This window comes from Polypterus senegalus, chromosome 7 (assembly GCF_016835505.1).
Source record: "Polypterus senegalus isolate Bchr_013 chromosome 7, ASM1683550v1, whole genome shotgun sequence".
Classification (NCBI taxonomy): Eukaryota; Metazoa; Chordata; class Cladistia; order Polypteriformes; family Polypteridae; genus Polypterus; species Polypterus senegalus.
This window is the reverse complement of record NC_053160.1, coordinates 122,149,450-122,167,113: the sequence shown is the minus strand read 5'-3', so window position 1 is coordinate 122,167,113 and position 17,664 is coordinate 122,149,450. Positions and strand designations below refer to the sequence as shown.

The following is a 17,664-nucleotide window of genomic DNA, read 5'->3' as shown; positions in this document are numbered from 1 at the left end:
TGGCACAATTGTAACCAGAAGTTCTGCTTCATTGTCTTCTGGCACTCTGGACCATTGAATAATTTTTACATGATGTCTTCAGGCAGCTTGGAGGCCAAGTAATGGGCCAGGAGTAAGCACACGGAACTTGTGTCTGTACATTCTTCTCAAAGAAACGGAAGACTGGGTTCCACCAGCTGCGTGAAAGATAGTTATGAGGTGAGGACTTCAATGTCTGTGAAAGGCAAAGGGAGAAAAAAAAAGTTTAAATCAGTGTTGTCATAATCAGTCATCTCTATGTAAATGTGAATATTCAGAAAAAGCTGTTTTGTTGCATTACATTAAGGGTGTCAAACTCCAGTCCTGGAGGGCCGCAGTGGCAACAGGTTTTCATCCTAACCATCTTCTTAATTAGTGACCAGTTTTTGATGATTATTAACTTCTTTAGCCTTAGCTTTAATTAGCTTGACTCAGGCCCTTTAGTTGTTTTTTCCTTAATTAGCAGCTGGACAGTAATGAGACATAAAACAAGCAGGACATGACCAGCTCACCTGTGCCCACCACACAATATGTGAAAATAAAGATGAAGGTCCCAGTAAGGTTAATGCCTCAGGTTACCAAAACATTTTAGGAGTTCTTCGAAAAAAACAGAATATCAACAGTTTTGGAAATGTCTGCTTTGGCAAAAAGAGAGCAGCAACAAGCCATGGAATTGAATAATGGCTTTAATTAACAGCAAGAATCAGCTTCTCATTAAGGAACTGGTTGGAGTTTGAAGCCCCAATTTGGCTTGTCATCTGTTGGCTCGTTTCATGTCTCATTTCTGTTTGGCTGTCATTTAATGAAGAAAAGAATCAATTTAGAAGACTTAATCCTTAAAATCAGGGCTATTAAAATAGAGGGAAAAGAAGTTAATTAGCAGTGAAAACTGGACACTGATTAGGAAAGGGGTTAGAAAGAAAACCTGGACCCACTGAGGCCCTCCAGGCCTGGAGTTTGATACCTGGGCATTACATTAATATCAACCACAGGGCCATCCCTAAAATCATCAACAGATGAGTAAAAACCACATTTTTTTAAAGTTATAGACATTTATATGCAGGGGTTCTCAATAACAATCCTGGAGGGCCGCAGTGATTCCAGGTTTTCATTCTGAACAGTTTTGTTATAAGCCAGGCCTAGCAGAAAATGAAAGTCGTTATTTTATTATGTGGCTTGTTAGTGATTTCATTGTTCCAAAATGTAGATTTTTCATTTTTTCAGATCATTATTCATATGTTTTGTACTCTTGGTCTCTCCCTTGTCTCTCATTTTATTTTTAAAATATTGTATTAATACAGACACCTCTTGATACATACACCCAGATTTAAATGGAAGCACCTTAACTGGAGAGTTGGTGCGGCCTTTGTCATTTGCACCACATTATTAACTGATGGCTGGTTAAGAAAACAGGCAGCAATTAAAACCTAAAAAGCAGATACTTCAGGCAGTGAAGGATGAATCATAACAAAAGAGTTAACTAAAAGTAAATCTCAAAAATACAGTATATTGCTTTAATAGTAAATAAATGAGTTTTAATTAAGAAATTAGTTAAAGTGAAAACCTGCATCCACAGCAGGCTTCCAGGATATAACTGAGGAGCCCTACTTATATGTATAAAAGGTGTTACACGCAGTATATAACAATGTCGGGTTCAACAGATGGCAGCTAAAAAAAATAAAGTTAACAAGATACCACAATTGCATTGGATGGAGTTTTGTTAATAAAAAAAAGACCAAAAAAATTCTGATTTGGGTAATGAACACACCTAAGTGAAGCTACACAAAACCTTAGCTGTACAGTATAAGAGCAACTCAGTACATGTTGTTAACTGGCAGCTGGGAAAGGAAAAAATAAATAATTTAAGTTTTGGAAATTCAAAGTGAATTAAAGTTAAAGCAAAATCACTCACTGGCTACTAATTAAAAAAACAGCAGGAATGACCCCCAGCCTGTAAACTCTACTTGTTAATGAACAAGCATGTGTAATCCTCTTAATAAAATTATTTTTTTTTTTAAAGTAAAACAATTTTATTTACTTTAGTTATAAGTGCACTTTAGTTACGAAGACTTTCAGGAAATGATCGATCTTAAGTGTAACATAGCAAAGTATTTAGCGTTACGAAACACACCCCAGATCTCACAGAAAAAGAGACAGCATTTGGAATGTGCAGGTTAAAAACCAATCTCATTACTGAAAAGTGATGTCAAGGTATTGGGCAAAGTTCAAGCAAAAATAATTGAGTGTTCCATACAATAACATTACAAGAACAAATGTAGGTTGTTAAAGGCTGGTAGGTACCATCAAATGTTCACCACTTGTTGGATGTACTGTATGTACACTATTTCAGCATGCAAGCTCACAGAAATTTGAGCATATCTAGACAAAGAAAAGCTTTCAATAGTGTACATGGGGATATCTCTTTACTGTTTTGCACAAATTTGGGATTGGCAAAGAAATGGATCAATTTACGTTACTCAAACTCAGAAGTTATGAGTAAACAATAGAAATCTGAGATTATTTCAGATTAGAACACTGGACCTGACAAGGCTATCTCCAATACTGTTTTATAAAATCTCTAGATATAAAAATGAATCTGGAAAAGAGTACAGTTTGCTTTTAATTTATAGGAGGCTGTAAAACATAGTGGGCCTCATTTTTGTACAAGGTTCGATTTTAGTGTGGTCTAGGATTACAAATTTTACTAGTTTCTGTGATATATGAGATTGATTGTATTTGTGATTGAACAGACTTTACAATTCCTTCATTTTTTCACTGAAACCTTTGTCTGATTGCCATACTTTTACACTTCAAATATGATGAAACAACAAAAATCATCTTGTAAAGCACCAACAAATCATTTTTAATCAATATCAGGCAGGGGTTTTCTTTTCAGGTAGTGACATAGGTCTTTTTGTCAACTCCACTTTTTGGAAAACAGCAGACATGGAGAAGTCTCCATCTCCAGGGACTGTGCAAAGATCAATTAAAGACTTCATTGATGTGTGTCCCCAGAAAAACAAGACGTACATCAAAGGTGGTAATGCTGTCATTGCCCTTGGAGTAGCTGATTTTTATTGGAATCCTGTAAAAAGGTTAAAAGAAAACAGAACACTACAGAGAGGCCTCATTTCCAGGAAAACTGTGGAGACACCGAATTTTAGTTGCATGAAAAGGATGAGAATGATGTTAGATCTAATAAAGGTCAGTACATTCAGGAATGGAGTGAAAAAAACTGTTCAAAAGGTTTTATGCAGTACTTAACAACTAGGGGACCATGAAAAAAGCTAAGGAAGGGATGTCACAATAAATATAAGCCATGCAGCTTATTCCTAAAGAGAATGTTTAACCCGTTGAATTTACTAATGAGATAAACTGTAAGAAAACACAACTTTTATATGTAAATACCCAATTTAGTTTTCATTTATCTATATTTTGTGTACTCAAAAAGCCATTCCAGCTGCTCCGTGTATGACTTTATCTTTTTACTTTTTTCACTATTTCACTGATCACTTATACCACTTTCTTTTATGTGGAATCGCTCCCTGGACACTTTTTACTGCTTTTACAACTTGACATGGATTTTTACACACCGAGACTCGCCTATTCAAGTTGTCAACTTCAAGCACTGAGAAGAAATGCCCGTGCAGGTGTGGTTCCCTATTTACCTGACGAGGTAAGAAGACGATATCGGGGCAGCTGAGCCGGCTCTGAGATTAAAGCCAAGCGACTTCCAGTTTTATTACTGGGCAGCAAATATACAGGTGATAAGAACCTGGACACAAATAGAAGAACATACACAGGCTTGGACCACAATAGAAGTAAAATCCTGCAGTACTTCTTTGTATTCCTTGCTCTGTGCTCCAATAAACACACGTTATCGGCAATATACTAATAACCCAATTGTGCTCCACTCACTTAAAATCTGGAACCAATGTAGAAAGCATTTTAAGACGGAGAAGCTTCTATCTGTGGCACCCCTGCAAGAGAACCATCTCTTTCAACCTTCACAAACAAATGCAGTTTTTAATATCTGGAAAAAATTTGGAATTAACTTGCTTAGAGATCTTTATATAGACAACGTCTTTGCATCCTATGAACAATTACATTCCAAATTTAACATTCCAGCTACACATTTCTTTCACTATCTTCAAATCAGGAACTTTGTTAAACAGAACCTTCCAGATTTTCCTCATCTTGCACCCTCATCCATGCTGGAAAAAATATTGCTCAATCTCAAGGATTTAGACTCCATCTCTACAATATATAAAATCATTTTACAATCCCTTCCTTTCAAAGATCCAAGAGGACACTGGGAAAAAGATCTCTCAATTAATATATCAGAAAAGGAGTGGAAAGTAGCAATGCAGAGAATTCACTCAAGCTCCATATGTGCAAAGCATACAATTATACAACTCAAAATTATATATTGAGCACATCTGTCTCGACTAAAACTCTCCAAAATGTTTCCAGGGCATGATCCAACCTGTGAACGTTGCAACCAAGCCCCAGCCTCACTGGGTCACATGTTCTGGGCCTGCACCAAATTAACATTGTTCTGGATGAAAATTTTTAATTACCTCTCAGACAGCCTTGGACTCACAATCCCTCCTAACCCATTAACAGCTGTGTTTGGGGTTCTTCCAGAGGGGCTTAAAGTGGAGAAAGACAAACAAATCGTGATTGCATTCACTACACTGTTGGCACGCAGACTCATTCTGATAAACTGGAAGAACCCAAACTCTCCTCTTTTAAGTCAGCGGGAAACCGATGTGTTATATTATTTGAAATTGGAAAAAAAATGAAATACTCAGTTAGAGGATCCGTACAGACTTTTTTCAAAACATGGCAGGATCTAATCAGTAATATTTTAAAATAAGTTCATAAAGCACAGAGAATTTATTAATTTAGGTATGTTTACAAGCCTTAAATTTAACGCTGTTCGGCTTGCTCTCTCTCTCAGGGGTGGGGATCGATCTGTTCTTAACTCAATTTTTCTTTTTGTAAAAACTTGATTGCTTTGTATGGATTGTAATAAAATTAATAAAAAAAAAAAAAAATAAAGCCAAGCGATTTGAGAGAAAGTGGCTATATAAACCTTCAGTGCCTTCTGTGATCCTGGGAAATGTGAACTCACTACCAAATAAGATCGCCGAACTAGCCGCGCTGGTGAAAAATGTCAGAACCTACAGAGAATGCAGCTTGCTGTTTTTTAGTAAAACTTGGCTAACAACTACCATCCCAAATGCCAACGTGGAGCTACCCGGGTTTAGCACAGTTAGAGTGGACAGAGACGCAAATACCAGTGGGAAAAATAAAAGAAGGGGGTGTTGCTCGCTATGTCAATACAAAGTGGTGCAACTCAGGACATGTAAACGTTAAAATCGCCACTTGCTGCAGGGACATTGAACTGTTGGCCGTAAGTTTGCGTCCAAATTATTTGCCCAGAGAGTCTGAACACGTCATTGTTTACATCCTGCGTCAAGTGAATGCGGAGATATCGAGTGATGTCATCGATCCGCTGTTGCTAAGTTACAAACGCAGCACCCTGAGGCACATGTGCTAATCTCTGGAGACTTTAACCAATTGATGCTGTACAAAACATTACCTGCCTTCTCCCAGTATGGACCCTGTGATCATCAGACGAGAATGTGTGCAGAGGGTGCAGACCTATAAATACTTGGGAGTGCAGCTGGATGATAAATTGGACTGGACTGCCAATACAGATGCTCTGTGTAAGAAAGGTCAGAGCCGATTACACTTCCTTAGAAGGTTGGCGTCCTTCAACATTTGCAATAAGATGCTGCAGATGTTCTAACAGACGGTTGTGGCGAGCACCCTTTCCTACGTGGTGGTGTGCTGGGGAGGCAGCATAAACATGAAGGACGCCTCACGCCTGGACAAACTTGTTAGGAAGGCAGGCTCTACTGTAGGAATGAAGCTGGACAGTTTAACATCTGTGGCAGAGCGACGGGCGCTAAAAGCAAGCCCCTGTCAGTCGGGGAGAATCTACCGCATCCACTGAACAGGATCATCTCCAGACAGAGTAGCTTCAGCGACAGACTGCTGTCACTATCCTGCTCCACTGACAGACTGAGGGGATTGTTCCTCCGCCACACTATGCGACTTTTCAATTCCACCCATGGGTAAACGCTAACATCATTCTTTTTTTGTATCAGTATACTTTTGCTGGATTATGTGAATTTCCCCTTGGGATTAATAAAGTAAGTAAGTAAGTACGTATGTGTGTGTGTATGTATGTATGTAGGTATCTATCTATCTATTTTAACCCAACTACATTTTGTCATATGGAACAGCTTGGTTAAAGATATGTGTTAAATGGAATGAACTACTTAAAATATGGGTGATCTGAGAGTAAAGCCTATAATCATTTTACTCTGCTACTAGTGAGTTTTTTTTCCTATTTCTTTCAAGCAAATGCAAATCAGGACATAAACCAGAAAATATTCCCCAAATCATTATGAGTTATGCAGCATTATATTCTTCTCTGTGATAACAAAGCACAACAAAGTAAACAGCATGCTCTGTTATTTTAAACTTAGAGTGCCTTGTCACTTTTTAATCACTTCATAATAAATATTTACTTTTCTGTTCAGCACACTGGGGAAACCCTGACCTCCATGATTTTTCTTTTGCTCCTTTAAGTTTTAGTGTTAATTAAAGAGAAACAGTTTACACAAAATCAGTTTGCCATGTCTGTCTTAATTAATTGCAAAATATACCTGTATGTTGGCCATGGTGTGGTACCACCAGAAAAGTCGAGTTGTGATGAAGTAAGCAATCACCACATCAACACTGTAGTGCTCATGTGCCACCAGAATACACAGCACTCCCACTGCACTCAGAAGCCAGCAGCAGATATGATACCACCAGAAGCGGCAAGGTGAATCTGGAAAAGGAATAGTGAAAGAAAATGTTAAATAGTAAATGAAAGCTCAACTGTCTCTGCATTCATCAGCACATTTGAACATTCACTGTTTACAAATGTAAGCATAAGAAAATAGCTTACCAAGGACAGCAAACCTCACTTATTTCCTTTAATCTGAAAGTAATTAGGTGATCTATTTGCATGACAATGACTCACAATTAGCTTCAAATATTTTAATTTCTCGGTATAAAGTGTTTCATATTAAACCTCATCTTAACCTGTTTTTAATGCTTTATTTGAAAGTGCGAACTAGCAATAAACTTGTCACATTTGTAATAATAATAATAAAGGAAATCCTTATTTCTTTTTGGTGTTAGGTCCTCCTTTGATGGAAGCAAAAGTATTACATGGCATCCAGGATACCATCTTAAAAGTGTGTTATACATTTTAAAATGACTTCTCCAGACATACACTTTAATAACCAAGGGGCAAGTGCAGCACACCATCCTTCAGTTTTGGTCTCTTAAAAACCCTTAACATGCACACGTAACGGTCCCGGTACATAACGACGATTTTACGATGTCACAATCATATCACAGCCATGTGTGCATGCCCCTCTGTCATGCACCTCGACATACTACACATCAAATGAATATTCAGAGTCTCATCTTTCCGATGATATAAACCCTTTTGACACACAACAACCACAGCACTGACACTAAATCCTTTTTTACAGAGAAGTAAATACTTTTTAAGAGCTGACTTTTCCTACCTTTGAAGGCTCTCTGCAAGTCAAGCATCAATATTTCCGAGCCATATTGATCTCATTCTGTCCGTAAGGCTCCAGGGAATATAATCCAGTAAAATGATTAGGTCCAAAACACACGATAGATCCTCAAAGGGACAAAAACTCCAGGAAACGTTTTTTAACTCGAGACTAGCCCCGACATTTTTTTTCATCTCTATTGGTCATATCAGACGTAATTTGTTTCTGTAGGCAATAACCATGCTAAAGCATGTTACACGGAAGTGTTAGCTTCTGATTGACACCTAAGTTGGCCAATTACGATGGGTCTGGGGGATGACTGGCACCTCGTATAGCCAACGAGTGTCACAGACAGCTGAACGATGACGCACAACTCCAAACCCTGGTAGAATCTACCAGTTTGATTGGACGCTGTGAGTGACACTCCAAACTTACAGCCAATGAGCAGCTGAGCACGCCGATATGTAACTTGCCATACCAACTTGTAAACAAAACCGATCGGAGCTGCGCGAAGCTGGCATTTGTGCCAGTCTGCAGACTTGGTGCGTGGTTGTTTATTGTGATTTCACCTAGTTTTTTCGCATTTTAAATATGGATAAAAGTACAGATAAACGTAAATACACTCTCGATTAAATAATAGATGCATGTACGCGGCATGACAGTGATCAATCGGACCAGGTGACGTCTAATGGCAGAGAGCGACATGTGACACGCCCTTGTGCTTTCTGCCTGCTAACGATTGCTACAATCAGTGGCACGTGGAAAAACGCTGAGCTGTATTGTAACAGTTTGTAAAAAAAATGTATATCGTTTGTGTGCATTTTATTAAAAAAAGTAAAGTAATAAAATATAATATATATATATATATATATATATATATATATATATATATATATATATATATATATATATATTTAGCCTATAAGACTTGTTTTGACTATTTTTATATTGAAATGTGTATTTTTTATTGTTTTTATTATGGAATATGAATTTCCATAACTAATAGAGTGACACTGTATGTAGATATAGATTTATTTAGGTGTAAGCTTTCAGTAGAGCCCTCATTGATATATGTGGGTTGAAGCATTCAAAAGTTATTACACTTTTTCCATACGTTCCAAAATGTGGATAATGGATAAACCATAGGTCCCTCTAAAAAGCACCTGGACATGCCCACATAAAAACTGGTGTAAAAATGTCATTTTTACAGGTATTCTTTTCAAATTTGAAATGTGAGTAGTCAACAAGTTATTCTGTTGGTACATAGTGTGTTTCTGTCCCCACCTACCTACTGCAGCTATAGAGGCCTTTATTTTCACAAAAAAACTTAGGCGAGAACAAAAAAAATCATTTTTTCTGTGAGTTCTAATGTGCATAACTTTTGATCAGTCACACCTACAGTGATTCTGACTACTAAGGGTGAAACTAGAGAATGTTACCTTTACAAAGAGACCAAACATGTGTTTATACTCCAGATAGTTCAATAACAGCAATGATTCTAATTTGGAGAGGTCAAATTACAAGCGATTTAGCAAAAATGACCCCGCTTGATAAGGGGTTTTTGCAGATGGAAGTGGACAGTTTTAACTGAAGTCTTTGTCAAACAAAGTGTTTCTAGGTTTAAACTGCCTACTAGGAAATTCTTTTCCTTCCTATATGTAAAATGTTACTTTACAGTAAACCTGCCTTGTTTTTATCACAAATGTATTATAGTAAGCACTAAAATTCCTTACATTAACATTAGACACTGTGATTCAGCACTTAAAATGCAAAAACCACAAGATGCTAAAGGAATAGCTCCCTGTCATCCTTATGAGATCTGCATCAATCCTGGTCCTTCTTAGATGTAAAACGGGAAAAGACTCCCTTGACAAACTCAATTACCCTGAAATTTCTGTAGCAAACAATGTGTTTAAAACAAAATATCTGTTTGTATTTCACTTTATTACTCTACAACCTGAAAACACACATACACATATCATGGCTTTTGCTTTTGAATCAAAGATATAACTTGACAGTAAAAGTGAAAACAAGTGAGGAAACATTGATGGTTATATAATTAAAACTTTTTTTCATGAATTTTTGTTTTTATTATGTTAATGTAAATTAAAAGCACAAGCTCAGGTATTAAAACAAAAAAATCTGAAAATATTACAATTAAAAGAATCAAAATTATATTATTCAGATATAGAAATTATTCTTGTCAAACATTTCCTAATGATTACTGGTTTCTTGTTATTGGACACTGGTTTCTTGTTATTGGACACTGACACCTGCATGTACACTTTGTGATCACTCAGGTATGTGTAGTGTCAAGAGGCCATTGCAAATCTGTGGGAGTCAGTGCTGTGCTGTTTGCTTTTATCCTGTTCCATGAAGGACAAAGTGGGCACTGCCCATTTTGCCAGGCTTTTAATGACACTCAAGACCTATTAAGACAGCAGAATTACTAAGGATGCAGAAATTCAGCTGCACCCCCACTTGAACACCAGAGTGAATTCTGAAGTGAATAGTTGATCTGCAGCTCTGCAGATAACAAAGGTCTAAATCAGCAATGAGCTGACACCTCTGCAGAGACTGCTGCAGAAGAAAAGGTGCCCAAAGTTACATTTATTTTAGGCTTGTAGCTGCAACTGAACTCTGGCTGGACCTGATGGACAAAACAGCACACATAGAAGTAGGCACTGGATCTGTAACTGGAAGTGACTTTGCTCCAACCACTAAAAGGTACACCTTTCTTCACAACTTCATTTCTTCTGCCTCTTTGGGGTGCTAAAAGCTGATGATGTCTTCACTTTAGGGTACCCAGAAGTTGACAATCCACTTTCTTTGCAGTAAGAAGCCACCCACTCTCTGCATAGCAAAAAGCTCACAAACTTTCTTTGGCATGAAAGGTACTCTTCATACAGCCTTGGAGCTGGTCACCTGAAACTAGCTCTAACAGCCACCCTGCCAAGCCCAGATCTGTGCCACTGACTGAGCCCAGTCTGAGGAGACTGAAAAGCAGCCATTACTTTAAGAAGGGAACTTAAACACCTACACTTTTGTGTCAGAAACAGTAACACTTTTCCATATGAAATTACAGTGGGCACTGCAAAGAGCTTAACAGTGAGTCGAGAAAGGCAGCATCACACCACACCACTGACAAATGATCATGTAACACACAAGAAGAGTCCTCCATTTGAACCCAGAACAATCACGCATTTAACTCCAGACTGCACTGGACATCATCCTGAAAACCCCCTACACTCTGGGGACGTTCGTCAGCAATCTCCACCTGAGGGAGGGTACCCTTAAAATAAAGCCTTATAATTCAAAAAATAAAGGTAGGGCAGTCAATACTTCACTAACACCTGACAGATAACTTCTAAAATGTGATAGAATCTGTATTTGTGACAAATTTAAACATTCCTTTACTTAAAATTGCTGCTAAACTGGGGCGGGGGGTTGGGGCAGGCACTCACAGTAATATTTTCAAATTTTTGTCTTCTGATACAGTATAATATTAATTCTTTACATTTATGGAGCACTTTTCTCACAAATGTACAAGTAATTCCAGGGCAGTTTGTTCACCTCAGAGGTGCTACTAGACAAGTCAACTGTACCTGTCTACAGTTTCATGCTAATAACACAAATAAATAAATAGTTACACCATTTGGCACCATGGGTGTCCGTCCCCTATCCAAAACCCCTCCAAATGGGGATCCAGGTTCAGAATGGTTTTATTGTACATAAGACAGTGAATCATATAAAAACTCTGAACCCCATCCCCTAATAAACTCTTACACTCATGTACCCCCTACCTTACATACACATTTACATGAAACTATTTACATTGTTTGCTCCTGCTTCAAACAGTGCATTTTTTCAGTACGCACGCCATCAGCTGTGTCATTATTTCTATATATGGACATCACAGTCGCTGCCATTCAACAGTATAAAGTTTGCGAGTGTGTGACCTATTGAGTCTAACCTAATGACCCAGAAACGTGAGGTAGTACTTGCCAAAGGTTGCTTCACAACTTTGCTTATTTAGAGAATATCTAATGATTTATGCATCACACAATAATGCGCTTGGAATTTTTATCAGGAGAATGTACAGTAAGTACTAATGTGTCACTTGTAGATATTTGGTGTTGTTGTGTGAAGTAATATGCGAGAGCACACGAAAAATCAGAAAAGAGGTGTATAGTGTTACTTGTTGGTGGAAGTATTCATCACAATGGTTGAAAGCTATTGGTCAGGATTTTTTGATTGATGTGTAACACTTGGGTATTCCTTATAAAGAATAGTTATGATTTTTTCAAATATTTTTTGAGACAATTTTTGAAACACACAAGTATGATTTCATACCAAAATAAAAGTAAACCATAAATATTATAATAATTTGATTACTAGGAGTGTGAAGTCGACACCCATCGCTTGCAAAAGAGGTATTTTGTGTTGGTGTGTGGCACAATTCACCTGTATGATAAGGCAAAAGATTTTTAAACAATTGCTTGGCCCGGTACTAGGCCGCTTAAGGTGTAAGAGCTCTGGTATCGTAAAAACTATCTGAGACAAGATGAATTTGAACTTTGAATAGCCAGTAAACAGCCAGCCTCTTCTGTGTTATGTTTGTCTTGTGTCCTGCCTTCTTCATTGATATATTTATATGCAGTGAGAGGGATGGCCAGCAGCCTGGCCCAGCGGAGATGCCCTCAATCTAGAAGGGCAAGGGGTGACAGCTTACACAGGACTTTGTCTCCCCTAGGATCCCTGCCTGGTTGTCCACAAAGCATGCCAGGTATTGTAGTCACTTTCTACAAGAGCTTCCCACAATAAACCTCTTTCATTCATTTTATACTTGTGTCCGAGCCTGTCTATATCATGTTTGGGGAGCTGGAGTGCCCCTCTACACTCCACAGCAGTTATCATATTTCTATAATCCTTGTGTTTATCAATAAATTATACTATTCTGTTTACTAAAATGATTGTGCTTCAGTTACCTTGACAGATGTCTAACAACTGAAAAACCTTTCTACAGCATAGTCTACCTTACTTGCTTGTCCCAACAATGCAAAAGCCAACAATACTTGCATAGTACCATATACCCGTGTTAAACAAGAAGGGTCATTTGTGGGAGAAAAAAAAAAATCTGTTACTTTTCTCCAGAACTGGCATGGCTTGTAGACTAACTCTGCCTGCCTGGGTTTTTGCTAAAGAAATTCTACTTCACAAAAAAAGAAGAAAACTGCATGCTTTTCACATGCACATTCTGTCAGTGTGAATATTAGGACTTAATGACTAAACAGCTATGCAACTGAGTATGCTAAATAGATTAATAAGGTCATTATTGTCCCAAGCACAGAATACAGTGAAATATTTACTTGCTTGTTCTAATCAATCTACACAATTTGCCACTCTTCAGTGCCTTGATTAGTGAGTAAAATAGTCTTACCTCAAAATGTTTGTCTTCCTAACCTTAAAAATCTCAGAAAAAAAGATGTGTTTAGATAAAATCTATTTTTACAATGTTTGTGAAACTATGTTTGTACTCAAGAAAATCAAGCATGAGATATACATCATTGTAAAGGCTGACAACTGGCAAATAAGGCTGCTTATATAAACACTCTATCCACATAAGTCATGTTTTTTTTTTTAATACTTCACCTTTTCCAAAATAGCTAAAGCTGCGAATTAACTAATTTGGCTGGCTAGAGGACTACCATAATGGTTTGCATTTACTATTGCTCCGACTCTGCTTAAAATATGAGGTTTTAAAATGTACAAAACAATAAAAAAACAATGTCGCCTTTTTATACTGCAAAATCTTTAAATTACTAACTTCCTTAAAGTGTTCCCTTCACATCTTCAGGAGGTCAATGTTTCCCTACCCACACTCAAAAAAGCCTGGGTGCCATTTTGCCTACCCTTGTTGAGTCATCAAATGGTTTACCAGAACTTCTTCTGGACAAAAGTCTTTATGTACACACCTAAGTCCCCCACATATATCATTCATTTCTGTCACTGCTGTAGCTGTGACTTTTTTGGTGTGCCAGTGTTTCTGAGACAAATCTGTTGGCTTCCCATTAACAAAACAGAAAACTAATGAAGTCCTGCGTTTTACCACAAGACTGTCTCTGATCAATACATGCCTCTTATGCAAAGTTTGTGCAATAATAGTATAAGAACAGCCACTGATCTGTTTAGGTGAGGGTCTTTTCATTATACTAATAAAGCTTCCTGAATCGGCATTCTTAGCAGAGTGTGGGGCCTAATGCTGCATTTCATTTGAAATGGGAAGTCAAAATTTCTGAGTTCCCAGTCAAAACTTTCAACTCGAACGCCTCCTTCAATTGTATTTTCAACTCAGAAACTCTGGGCTGTTCGGCTAAGCCCGAGTTTGTCCAATTTCAGATCCTGATGTCAATCCAAAATGGCAATGTACACCAAAACTTTATTAAAATCTTTGGTATTATACTGTTTATTAGCACTTATGTCCATTTGTTCTCATTAAATCAGTTATACACATAGTACTGCCAAACTTCAATTTGTGGACATGGCATTTGGATATGCAAAATACAGAATAATATATTGTAATAACTAATATTTATTCTTTTGGAGCAAGCACAACAAGGGTTTTCCTGGATGCGTTCATATTGATTTTCTAAATGTCTTACTGGAATGCAATCAACCAGAGTGTGATGTCATTCCCAGCTCGTACATCTGAGGCAAATGAAATGCAGCATAATTTTTCTGTGATGATGTGAGTTTGTTCCATGCTCCTGTTTGGCTTATGGGAGCCCTCGAACCCGACACCGTCGGTAATGTCACCGATGAGCTAGGCAGTGAGGCACAACGAAGCAAGAGGATGGTGCAAAAAGTGCAAAGTGCTTTTATTTAAAATCAACAAACAAAAACAGTGTCCAAATAAATAGTGCAGTGCTTCACAAATAAGTCATCCATCCATAAATAATCCATTAAAATGAGTGAAGTAGTGGAGGTTAAAATCTATTAGAAAAAAAAAACGAGGTTAAAACAATGGCTGGAAGCTGTACTTTAAAAATAAAGCCCGGTACTTTCCTACTGCTGGTGACTCCCCTGTTTCTCCCTACTGGCTATGCACCAGGGAAGCCACCCTACCTGCCGCTGTCCTTCTCTTTGCCTTTTTCTGCTAGTCGGTTCGCCTCACGACCCCTGGCTCCGGTAGGCTCCACCAAACAGCAACTTGGGCTCCCCAGCAACCACGGCGTTCACGCTGGGGAATACATGTCCTAAGTCCCGATTCTCGCTGCCTTCTTGGCCTTACCCGGCGAGCCTTCTTTCTTACAGTCACTCCAGCTCTTCACAATATACTCAGCGGGAGCGACCACATCAACTGCTCCTCGGGTACCAGCCAAACACCAGGCTGTCTGCTCATCTGCTTGCTCGCTCTTTCTTTGCACCGGCTTTCCAGTCCCTGCTTCCTGCCTTCTTCTCACCACACCCGCTACACCACATTCTTCCACTTGTTCATAAAATGGCAATCTCACCATAGGCAACCACAGTTTCAATCTCTTAGCTTTGCTCACCAAAAACACCCTGTAGATTAAGCTAAAAATTAAGTCAATGTGTATAGAAAAGGTCTAACTTACACCCATCTGCAATTTTGATTAATGATATTTTACCGCAGAGCAGATCTCCAAACTATTTCACAACAGCTATGAACAGCCAATTTTGTTTTTTATCAATCACCTGACACTGCCTCTCTGCTAAGGCTAACAAACAGGGTCTTCCCTTGCGGATTCCAACACTTTTTGACAGCTTTGATTCTTTAACAAAATAAAATGGGGAATAAAAAATGTACCAGATTAGTCAACAGCCATACATACTGAGAAATAAATGGGTGTTTCCAGGATTCACAGTATATGTTGCATTCAGTATGGGATTTTGTATTCATTGTTTTTGTTTTTTATTTTAAATTTTTGTATTGTACTACTTTTGCTAGTATAGGAGAGATACACAAGAATTTCCTATGTACAGAATATAGAACATCAGAACAATCTAGTCAAAAACAGGCAATTCAAGTTCAATAAAGCTTACCCGTCCCATCCACTTAATATTTCTAAAAAACATCCAGTCCAGTTTTTAAGGTCTCTAAAGTCTTACTGTCTGCCACACTACTTGGTAGCTTATTCCAAGTGTGTATGAATCTTTGTGTAATGAAAAACATCTAATGTATAAGACAAACCTGAACTATAATGCATATGTCTCTAATGAAGACAAGTGAGCTCCCAGAACAACTCAGAGATAATGTATTTGAAAACCACAATAACAGGAAAGGACATACTAGAAAGCTGCAGATTCCTCGGAGTAGTGCCCAGTCATTTAGCCGGAAGTTTATCGTGCACTAATTCAGCCACATTTGGCCTGGATCACACTTCAATCAGATCACTAACAAAGAGGAAACAAAGGTTCAATATAATAGGGATAACTGCCATTTGGAAAAGCAACAATGTCCTTTAATTCAGGTTTTCAGAAATACTTTGATAATTTCAAAAATGATGCCAAGAAATCCGTAACATACAGCTATGTGATAAACATGTGGAAATGGTGTCTTGTGTATTTTAAAACAAATAATAATGCTTTGCTCTACATTTAAAATAGAGTATTGTTAAAATATGTGGGGTTTGTCAGGACTGAGAGCATAACTCAGTGTCGGTCAAAGTCCATGTGGAACCTTAGGCAAAATTCACTGCTGGCATTCCAAATAAAACACCATGCCAAAATAGATGCACAAACCATGGATGTCATAAACACAGATGCCTTCGTTTAATACAATGTATAGATAGGTAGATAGACAGATACACATTAACACAAAAATCATCAAAGTATTACAGAGATCAAACAGTGCAAGTACGAGTAAACAATTTAAAAAGTGGCCTGAAGGATTTACAAATAAATTGCACTAAGACTAACAAAACTGTTACAATGAGAGCATTTTAAAGAGACACTTACTCTTAATGCAAAGAAAATATGAATCTAAAAGGAATAAAATACTAATCATAATTGAAATAAAGGGCATGAACATTACAGCCTGGATAAACAAACTGCTCTGCTGTAAGGTGAATTGTGCAGCACACAAGAAAAAACAGAATTCTAACATACTGTACTATAGTGTAAAAATCCAAAGTTCTGTCAGATACTGCAGAGGAAAATATTGCACAAAGATACAAAAAACCCAAACCTATAACATTTTTAAACAAATTACTAACTTCAGTCCAATATTGCCAGTTTAAAGATAATCAGAAAAAATAAACAAAATTATGAAATTCTACTGAGAAAACATCAGAAACACCAGTCTGACCACCACATATGGCTTAAGAGCAGCATGGTTACCTGTAACAACGTTTTCTCTAGTGCTGAAAGCCAAAGTCAATAATCAGACCAACAGACCAAAGTAATGGCAAACTAAACACATGCACTCGCAAAGAGAGCCGCTGAATCCACAAAATAAATATAGGATGTTAATGGTAGATAAAAATAAAATTGCTTACTTATCCTATATAGAATAGATAGCCTATTTTAATCAAAATATAATCACGGAATACATTCAAAGTTTTTATATGCAGATTTCTGACAACGTAAAAAAATCAATTATATTAATATTATATTAGGTTGATTTAATTCTATTACCACTACAACATTATTACAATAAGAATAATGCAAGATGAAAATATAGTTAACAAAAACAAAGATTAAATGACAAACAAATAATACTACGGATTTTTCATGATAAAATTGTTGGTTGCTTTTACGGAGCACACCAGAAAGGTTCCAAGCGTCAACTGGATGATAACATACATACAAACACCGCAAGAGTGTTACAGTCTGCTTTATATACTGTATAAGATTATATATATATATATATATATATATATATATATATATATATATATATAAGCAAAAACCAGCAGAGGAGAAGTAGTGTGTTAAAGAAGCAATGAAAAGAAAAGAAACATTTTGAAAA

The 17,664-nt window shown here is 37.3% G+C and overlaps 1 protein-coding gene across 1 annotated transcript in view; it reads right to left on the bottom strand.

The window, feature by feature from the left end:
- Window positions 1–6: 6 nt before the first annotated feature.
- The window catches only part of sgms2a (sphingomyelin synthase 2a), a 180,144-nt gene continuing 162,486 nt past the window's right edge, over window positions 7–17,664 (bottom strand). The window contains exons 5-6 of the mRNA XM_039759218.1: window positions 6,762–6,928; window positions 7–214 (exon numbers count right to left, since the gene is read on the bottom strand). Of these exons, the coding sequence (XP_039615152.1) occupies window positions 29–214; window positions 6,762–6,928 (353 nt within the window). The 3' untranslated portion in view covers window positions 7–28. The remainder of the gene's footprint in view (window positions 215–6,761; window positions 6,929–17,664) is intronic.